General features: G+C 38.5%; 1 protein-coding gene across 1 annotated transcript; it reads right to left on the bottom strand.

Moving 5' to 3' along the window:
- Positions 1 to 289: 289 nt before the first annotated feature.
- Positions 290 to 9,139, bottom strand: tsen2 (TSEN2 tRNA splicing endonuclease subunit). The gene is made up of 12 exons (XM_061932398.1): positions 8,687 to 9,139; positions 8,487 to 8,553; positions 8,362 to 8,401; positions 3,051 to 3,287; positions 2,827 to 2,983; positions 2,679 to 2,753; positions 2,542 to 2,592; positions 2,332 to 2,476; positions 1,192 to 1,228; positions 1,022 to 1,133; positions 830 to 919; positions 290 to 690 (listed from the first exon to the last, which is right to left on the bottom strand). The coding sequence occupies exons 1-12, from the start codon at positions 8,855 to 8,857 to the stop codon at positions 631 to 633; spliced, it is 1,242 nt and encodes a 413-aa protein (XP_061788382.1). The 5' UTR covers positions 8,858 to 9,139; the 3' UTR covers positions 290 to 630.
- Between the last annotated feature and the right edge of the window lie 1,531 nt (positions 9,140 to 10,670).

Genomic DNA, 10,670 nt, shown 5'->3' with positions numbered 1-10,670 from the left:
TACAATGTGTTGGATCAATGTTACATTTCTGCAAATATTGTGGGGAGAATATGAAAAGATACATCAAAAATAAGTGTAACAAACCTAAAATCTCACAACCCCCCTGTAGTACTAAGAAGGATCCCCTAGAGGTTTTGCAGACCTCTTGTTGAAGACCTCTGATGTACAGCATTTATCTTGGAGAGTGGATTTCTCTGGCAAGCTGCTCTTCTGTCAAACACAACATCAGAAGCTCCTACATATTTTCATGAATAAATGTTCGCTGCTAAAAAAACAATTGTACGCTTGGTCATGTTTTTAGATTATTTATTTATTTAAATTCAACAAATATCACCCCCTTCTTCTCATCACACTCATGTTCTTTGCTGCCATGGTTGGAAAAACAAAGGTATGTCTTGCTAGCTATTAAGCTAACAAGTGAAAAGCCGAAAGTATTGCTCGGGTTAACTGTGACATTTGCTACGCTAACTAGCAGTGGGGAGGCCCGTATCCCGAAATCTTACTTGCAAACTATTCATTAATTTTCTACCGTGTGTCCCACTGAGGATCACGGGGGGCTGGACTAAAGCAAAACAATTGAATTGAAACAGTATAATAAAAGTTTCAATAACGACTTGCGCCCTCAGCCAATCAGATGTCGTCCTGCTCGGCTCGTTCTTTGGAGGAAACCCACCTGCTGACAATAACCTCCTGCAAGGACGAATGGAAACTTTAAAATTCACCTTGACATTAGAGAAAGATTGCTTGTATCTATTAACTGCTTAGAATATAAATCTATTCTATAAATGGACTACCAACACTGTGCTACTTCATGTTGATTTGTGTTTACCTGAACCTTCAGCTTGCCCAGACACGCAGGTGAGTCTAGCTCGGCCTCTGATAGGTCAACTGGGTAGACGATGTAACACAGCATGAGCTCCTGTGGGTGGGGAAACTCTTTTACACACTACACAAATTATAAATATTTAAAAGGAAACTAGAAACACATGCTACTGGAGGAACTGTGAAGCTTGGTTGTTACCTTGGAGACGTTAGCAGTGATGCGGCCGAGAGCTGCCAGAGACCGCCATGTAAACGGACGTAGCGCCGAGCCGCTGAAACTATCATCTACCTTTTCTACCACCACGGAATAACTGGAAGACAATTTTGGATCGGTTTTCTCATTTCGGCATTATGGCTTGAGTGCCTTACCTGGCGTGGTAGAAAGGGGGGCCTTTTCTGTACAACACTGAAAAAATAAAATATATACAATAAAATAAATATATTGGAATATTACTGAAAACTACGCTTACATTTTTTTAACTGCCTTTTAAAAATGTTCACAGACATATAGAGCAAAATGCAATGCATTGACACTACCCAGTTAGGTTGGGCGATACAGAGAATTTTGGTATTGATTTTCTACCAAATAAATACAGGGCTAGTATTTGATACCTATACAAATAATATTCATTTTTTTACCTCTACAATTGAGAAATGGGAGGGAAAAGCTGGAAGATAGTAGGTTGGGTGAGCTCAATGTCAGCAACATTGTTTTGTTGAGTGGTTGCAATCAAAAAGTAAGTATTGCAATTAGAGATGTCCGATAATATCGGCATGCTTTAGAATGTAATATCGGAAATTATCGGTATCGTTTTTTTTTTATTATCGGTATTTTAAAATTCTTTAATTAAATCAACATAAAAAACACAAGATACACTTACAATTAGTACACCAACCCAAAAAACCTCCCTCCCCCATTTACACAAAAGGGTTGTTTCTTTCTGTTATGAATATTCTGGTTCCTACATTATATATCAATATGTATCAATACAGTCTGCAAGGGATACAGTCCGTAAGCACACATGATTGTGCGTGCTGCTGGTCCACTAATAGTACTAACCTTTAACAGTTAATTTTACTCATTTTCATTAATTACTAGTTTCTATGTAACTGTTTTTATATTGTTTTACTTTGTTTTTTATTCAAGAAAATGTTTTAAATTTATTTATCTTATCTTTTATTTTTTTTAAAAGGACCTTATCTTCACCATAGCTGGTTGTCCAAATTAGGCATAATAATGTGTTAATTCCACGACTGTATATATTGGTATCAGTTGATATCGGTATCGGTAATTAAGGGTTTGGTCAATATCGGATATCGGCAAAAAGCCATTATCGGACATCCCTAATTGCAATACTAATTGATTTGGGACAACAGCACACTTTCATTATTTACACACTCCGAAACTAAGTACACAGTGTATACGAAATACTTATTAAAGTGTACAAACGGAAGAATTCCATTTGAGAGACAGCATGGGAAACAAGGTGACAAAGGTGAGTTTCTTACAGAGATCAACGCCATACTTGGCACCACTTCCTTCTTTGGGGACCCACCCCCTGCTGCGAAAGTGATGATAGGCTGCGTAGGAGCTGATAAAATCAGGTCGCAGCGACCGTAATTTCTTCCACAGCTGGATGATTGACAGGGGCTCCTGACAAAATCACGGAAGAGGACACGTTGATATCATACATGTTGTGTGTCCACCAGCACAGTTACCTTTTGCATGTGGACAGACAGACAGCCCAGGCTGTACACAAGAAAGAAAGCCTGAAGGCACAGACACACACAAACAAATCGTCATGATCATCGCAGTTTGGACTAGAAATACATGCACAAACTTAATAAACCCTGACCTCCTCCAGGCTGAGTTGTAAATATTCTGTTAGACAGAAAGGATTACGTCGGACCTGCCTGGTCGCGGCATCGCCCTAAGACACACAACACCGCCATCAAGAATGAAAAAAGGTTTGTGTGTGCAAACAACGCATTCCTGTGACTCACATCCGCATCAGAGACCACTAGGACAAAACCTGGACCTGGAACAAGTGATTCAGGATCTAAATCAGAGTCCGAGTTAGAGTCCTGGTCAGAGTCCAGATCAGGGCTACGTTCACAAAGCTGGTCAGGAATAAGACTGGAGTCTCGTGTGTCTTCCGACCTGAAATGCAAGACCAGAGTCAAGAGCATTCAGGACTGGTGGAAGTCAGGTGACCTGTGCCATGTACCAGCAGCTTGTCCCTGCCTCCAACGTGACTCCTGACATCAGCCGCAGCCTCTTGGCATTGGGGGGTGCTTGACTGTCTGCCTCTGACCCCTCGCCATTCTCTCTGCTTCCTGTTTCCCGCCTCACATCCTCAATCCCTACAGGCAGAGACAGCGGTTGCAGGATCTGACTGACAGCCTCTTTAATCAACCCCTGAGCCAAGAGCGCAGACTCCGCCCACCCGAGCAGCTGGTCAAACCTGCAGGAAGATAATGCAAATTTTGGTCGAGATTCGATACCAAGTAAATATGGGGCCGTATCACAGACACCATTTATTGATGGGATCTTCGTCTCTTTTTAGAGAGCCGGATTTTTTGGCTCGGCTCACTGAAAGGAGTGGACTCTATGGGCTCACAAACAGCTCTTTAGTTTTTTTGTTGCTTTAATCAAATTTATTACCGAAAATATTGTGAAATGATGAGCTAAATTAATTACGATTATAAATAACACAAGCATGTTTCTGAATACTATATTGTATAAATGTGCCTTTATTAACTCTACATGCTGCTACAAACAGTTATAACATTGAAAAATAAACGTAACTATTGAACTTCTCACATTTTTCAATTTGACTTTTTCTCCCCAACACATTTTACAGTGAAACAACCTACAAAACAAAACACACAACACAACAAAATGTAAATAAAAAACATGTAAGAAAAAAAAAAGAAATCAGCATCGAGACAACATTTCTTTGGATACCTAATCTTTTCTTTTTTTATAGACAAAAGTACGCGTTCCGTACTGACTGTCATGGGACGCACTTTGTCCCCTATTCTTATTACCGTAAGAATACAAAACAGTATGTAAAATATCAATGGATTCCAACAAATAAAGCTTTAACAACAGGTTGCCGCAGGCTAAGGTTAAACCCGTAGATTAGTTTTTCGGCATTTGTTTGTGCTGTCTTGTTTGCTCTCACGCTGCCTCAGTGTGACGGCAGCTAGCTAGAATGATCTGCCGAGCGTCTGGAAATCGGACTACAAATATGACATTTTACCGCAATGACATTTTTCTGTAAAAAAAAAAAAAAAAGGAGCAAATTTTTTTTTCTGCGCTACATGTGGCTATCACGTCTATGTGCTAACTTATTAGTATTGCTAGTTCACTTTTTCGAAGTGTCATTTAGCAACTCTGCTCTCGTTAAAATAATGTCTTGTCCCCAAAAACACTAGTTGTGTATCTAAATTGTTGAACATAGTGTGTCCAGCTTTGTGAAAGTCACACTACACTTTATTATATTGACACTACATTTTATGATAGGAACACTAAACTTTATGATAGTCACACTACACTTCATGATAGTCATACTACACTTCATGATAGTCACACTACACTTCATGGTAGTCACTACACATTATGATAGTCACACTCCACTTCATGATAGTCACACTACACTTCATGGTAGTCACTACACATTATGATAGTCACACTCCACTTCATGATAGTCACACTCCACTTCATGATAGTCACACTCCACTTTGATAGTCACACTACACTTGATGATAATAACGCTACTTCATGAGAGTCACACCAAACTTTATGATAGCGACACTACAAAGTATGATAGTCACACTACATTTTATAATAGCCAAACTACACTTTATGGTAGTCACACTACACATTATGATAGTCACACTACAAATTATGATAGTCACACTACACTTCATGATAGCCACACTACACTTCATGACAGCCACACTACACTTTATGGAAGTGACACTACACTTCATGGGAGTCACACCACAATTTATGATAGTCACACTACACTTTATGATAGTCACACTACACTTTTTGATAGTCACACTACACTTTATGATAGTCACACTACACTTAATGACAGTCACACTATACTTTGTGATAGTGACACTACCGGGGTCTCCAACAATTAGCTGAGGATACAGTGATTTACCAAAGGGTCAAGTATAGTATATATAGTTTTATAAGTGTTACATTGTGACATTAGGCTTCTATTTAATGACAAATGATCAATATATAGCGTAAAGACCATGGCCAGAGGTGATTTAATTTAAATGTAGCCTGTCATATAAATAAAATACATATCTCACCTGTCCTTCCTTTATGTCAAAGTAGTTCCAATACCAATGGAAGATGAAGACCCCTTCTCTATCATAAAGCTGTTATGCAGGTGAGATGTCTGTTCAAAAAACATGTTTATTTTTATTCTGTTAGGTCAACCAGAAAATATTTATATTTAGGAAAAAAATATAATTTGATTTTGTTCATTTTGTTGTTTGCACAAAAACATTACAATATATATAATTACCCTTCAACGTATTTGTATAAGACCAAAACATGCACATCTACTTGAAATTCTGGTTGAAGTCAAATAGTATACAAATGTGTGTGTGTAGATTGTAGGGGTGTGGGAAAAAAATCGATTCGAATTCGAATCGCGATTCTCACGTTGTGCGATTCAGAATCGATTCTCATTTTAAAAAAAAATCGATTTATTTATTTATTTTTAAATTTTTTTTAAATTAATCAATCCAAAAAAACAATACACAGCAATACCATAACAATGCAATCCAATTCCAAAACCAAACCCGACCCAGCAACACTCAGAACTGCAATAAACAGAGCAATTGAGAGGAGACACAAACACGACAGAACAAACCAAAGTAGTGAAACAAAAATGAATATTATCAACAACAGTATCAATATTAGTTACAATTTCAACATAACAGTGATTAAAAATTCCTCTTTGACATTATCATTAGACATTTATAAAAAAAAAAAAAAATAAAAAAAAAAGAACAATAGTGTCACAGTGGCTTACACTTGCATCACATCTCATAAGCTTGACAACACACTGTTTCCAATATTTTCACAAAGATAAAATAAGTAATATTTTTGGTTCATTTAATAGTTAAAACAAATTTACATTATTGCAATCAGTTGATAAAACATTGTCTTTTACAATTATAAAACCTTTTTACAAAAATCTACTACTCTGCTTGCATGTCAGCAGACTGGCGGTAGATCCTGCTGAAATCCAATGTATTGAATGAATAGAGAATCTTTTTGGAATCGAGTAAATATCGTTTTTGAATCGAGAATCGCGTTGAATCGGAAAAAAATCGATTTTGAATCGAATCGTGACCCCAAGAATCGCGTTGAATCGAAAAAAATATAAATCGATTTTTAATCGAATCGTGACCCCAAGAATCGATATTGAATCAAATCATGGGACACCCAAAGATTCGCAGCCCTAGTAGATTGTCAGTCCTCAGGTCATATAATCCAAAAAGGTTTAATCGATGCAAATGGACTCTTCTGAAAAGAGTCCTGTTGCCTACATTCGGCTTGTGCAGATAATAAAAAGAACTCCTTTCACACAAATTTGAAAAAGGTCAATCAGCCCCACAAAGTGTCTTTTAATTTTTTTTCAGGCATTTGGCAATCCTACTTGGTCAGGAAGTAAAATGGTCAGATTTAGATGTTCTTGGACCAGCAGCAACGTTCTAATAACCTGACTCTCGCCAGATCCTTGTAGTTCGCTGAGCTCAACACAAGGATCAGGGCTCGGCGGCAATGCAAACTCCTTCAAGATAGCAAAAAATAATGAACCAATCAGGAACGCCGGGCGGGATTTCATAGATGTGACGTAGCGCCGAAGCGACTGTTTGATTCAAACAACAATGGCGGCATGCAGCGAGGAGTCGTGTGCTGACATTGATTCTGCTATTGCAACTGTTGTGCGACATCGATCGTCTACTGACATTGCTGCGTTGTTTCAGTAAAAGTTCTCTAACTTTTCGCTCTGTCGTTATCCAATATGTCGGCTGTTCTGTTTTGGATTTCCCAGCGTGGCTCTCATCAGCGTCACGGGTTGATTTCGATGTGTTGAAGTAGCACGTCATTCAAGATAACGGACAAGTGGTTTCTCCAATCACATACAATGATTTTTTTTATAAGGCCCCGCCTTCTAAAATACATCTCCTATTGAGAAGTCCCAGATCCTTGTGTGGAGCTCAGCGATCTGGCGTTCTAATGTCTAACCCAGCGATCGGCAAATCGCGGGTCTGGAGCCGCAGAATCTTTAGTGCTGCCCTGGAGCTTTTTCAAAAATGTATGAAAATGGAAAAAGATGGGGGGGAAAATAATTGTTTTGTTTTAATATGGTTTCTGTAGGAGGACACACATTACATAAACCTTCCTAATTGTTGGAAAGCCCACTGTTTAATATGTTTGTATTTATGCTTAACTGATGAGGACGTTTCTCTTGTATTCTCCTATTAATTTTGGGGGTCCTTGAACTCACCGTAGTTGTGTGGACTGTGATGCAACAGTTTGTTTACATGTACAACTTTCTCTGACGCTGCCACAGAAAGACACTCCTTCTTTGTCTCATTTTGTCCACAAATGTTTTATGCTGTGCGTGTATGCACAAAGGTGAGCTTTGTTGATTAGGCATGTTTGATCAAGTTCATAACTGCAAGCTTAATCGATGTTAACTTGCTATTTAGGCTAACTGTTAAGTACATATTGCATCATTATGTCTCGTTTGTAGGTATATTTGAGCTCATTTAATTTCCTTTAATTGTCTATCTGTGTTGGCGACTTGTCAAGGGTGTACGCCGCCTTCCGCCAGAGTGCTGCTAGGATAGGCTCCAGCACCCCTGCGGCCCCGAGAGGGACAAGTGGTAGAAAATGGATGGATGGATGTCCTCTGTGTATTTAATTTATATTTGCATGTCTCATGACACATTATCTGTATGTAATATTGGCTGCATTTTTGATAGTTTTTTGTGTTGCCATGTTATTCCAGGCCACAGCAAACGTTACCCAGCTTGCAAAGATTGTAATAAATCCCTTAGAAGAAGAGGGCCTTTCCTTTAACTTGGACACACACATCTATACCTTTGAATACTCTAAGCCAGTAATTTCCAGGAGTTATCTCACCCGCCGAGAAACCTCCGTTTTACTAATGTTTTCCAATATTGTAATAACGTGTAGAATAAATATTACATTTCAACATTTCTATCAACGAAGATTTGCGTCAGCCTGCGACACTGTCATTATGATAGTAGGCTTATATAGTTAATATAGACATTTAAATCATGTGTTGCCTTCCTTATAAGACTTATTTATATAAGGTGTTTAATTGTTTGCATCTCCAGACAGTTTCGTTTTTGTATTTTTGGTCCAATATGGCTTTCTCAACATTTTCAGTTGCCGACCCCTGGTCGAATCAGTCATCACAGTGAGGTCACTGTTATTTTTGACAGACAGAAAGTGACGTCACTGACCTGGACTGTGTGAGGACAGGAAGTAGCAAACCTTCATGCTCTACAAAAGAACCAAAAAAAACAGTTGACTCCAGTGCTTGTAGTCAATATATGTATATAATATGGACTATTCTGTGTAAACTTACGGTCCCACTGGTCTGAAACACTGTGGTCCGGTCTGGCTCTTGAGAGGACACCTTTACCAAAGTACCCCTGAAAAAACACAATTTGTGTCATTTGCGTGGCTTACGTGACTGAGATTAAACAATAAATCAATTCATTCTTAATTGAGTAGAAAAAGCTTTGCCCCAAATGAATGAATAATTAAGACATAAAAGATAAAAACCTGTTTGTAAATCTTGTGGATGTGGTCTGGTACGCAAACCAGAACGTGTTGGTTGACGAGCTCCGCCCGGAAAGAGCTCCTCTCCTCCGGGCTGCGGCTCACAGGGAACGGCGCTTCGTACTCCTCATAAACCCGGCAGCGTCGCCGGGGAGCACGAAATTCCGCCTGCATGCTCCCGAATATGCCCAGACCAAACTATGAGCTGCATCAACTTTTCCAATAAACTCCTTCATTGTTGTTTAGCTTTAGCATGTTTAGCCTGCTATCTTACAAGCAGCGTGAAAGTGAGTGTAACCAAATTAGTGTCCGGCTGGAAATCAGGATTGCCAGATGTGAAATGACACATTTTTGTACCAGAAGTTAAAAATGATCGTATTTTAAGTAAAACTGATTGCACATATTGATATTTTCTGAAGTAAACAATACCACGGATCAGATACAATATCGCTATTATTGCAGTTTCACAAGTTTAAATCAACTAAGAACCGTTAGAAAAAAAACTGCCACCGCGTCCCCAGCTGGCACGGAGGGCAACACACAACGTCAAGTGTCGTGCAGGATGTATCCTGTTTGTGTTTGCCAATATCCATCCACCCATTTCCTACCGCTTGTCCCTTTCGGGGTTGCGGAGGGTGCTGGAGCCTATTGCCAATATAGTTTTTTTCCATTTGCTTCCACACAATTTTACTAACTGTGTGTCTTTTTTCAAAGGATATACACACTTTTCCAAACACCACATTCAATTTTCTTAATTCCCAGATGATTTGCAAAATGACACACTTCGGTCAAAACATTCATCAAAATAAAACAAGCATTTGTAAAAATGCAGTTTTATTTTCATCTCACTCACGCAGACTTCAAATGATAAGACACTATTGGAGTGAGTTACCCAGAACAGTGATAAATACAAAACACATTTGTAAATAAAAAAAACTATTTTATTATAAGAAATCACATGTTTGGGACATTTTGCCCGACCTTTTTAGCATGTGTGATGAATAATTACTGTAACTTGACAAAATATATTGGCAAATCCATACCAATCGTCATTGTTTACTTTGAAGTGGGCCTATACGTAAGGACCTAAAGAGAAAGTAAAATAATCCTGTAATCTTTTCAAGAACTGCTCAACAATGATGCTGCAAACTGAAAATATTTATTTTGACCACAGTTAGGTAAAGTAATATATCACAGTAGTCAACAATGATATGCAGTACAAATTAAAATCTGAGACAAATAAAAAGGTTTGAAAAAAAATCTGGAGATAAATTAAAAAAAACAGCATAGAGTATAGGCTACATGTGCAGACTTAGGCAACAGCAACTCTATGAAAGAACGTATCTCAAAAGCCTCAATTACTGATTCTAATCATCACCTGCCCGTCTAGCTGGATCAGGCCATAGTATCTAATCCACATCGCAGGTGCAAGATGAGAAAGTGTGTGTAATAGTTCGCAAAAACTGTGAAGCAGAGTCTATGCCTAATATTACGCAAATCTGCACAGAAGTTTTGCTTACTGTGTGTACACTTTGTTAACTGTGTGAAAATTAAACATTTGTTGGGTATAAAAGCAGCTTCTATGAAATGCTCAGTCATTCACAAACAAGGATGGGGCGAGGATCACCACTTTGTGAACAAATGCATGAGCAAATTGTCCAACAGTTTAAGAACAACATTTCTCAATGAGCTATTGCAAGGAATTTATGGATTTCACCATCTACGGTCCGTAATATCATCAAAAGGTTCAGAGAATCTGGAAAAACATGACCGAAAATTAACATTGAATGCCCGTGACCTTCGATCCCTCAGGCGGTACTGCATCAAAAAGCGACATTCGTGTGTAAAGGATATCACCACATGGGCTCAGGAACACTTCAGAAAAGCACTGTCAGTAACTACAGTTCGTCGCTACATCTGTAAGTGCAAGTTAAATCTCTACTATGCAAAGCCAAAGCCATTTATCAACAACACCAAGAAACGCCAA

Source organism: Nerophis lumbriciformis, linkage group LG38 (assembly GCF_033978685.3).
Source record: "Nerophis lumbriciformis linkage group LG38, RoL_Nlum_v2.1, whole genome shotgun sequence".
NCBI lineage: Eukaryota > Metazoa > Chordata > Actinopteri > Syngnathiformes > Syngnathidae > Nerophis > Nerophis lumbriciformis.
This window is presented reverse-complemented; position numbering and strand designations above follow the sequence as displayed.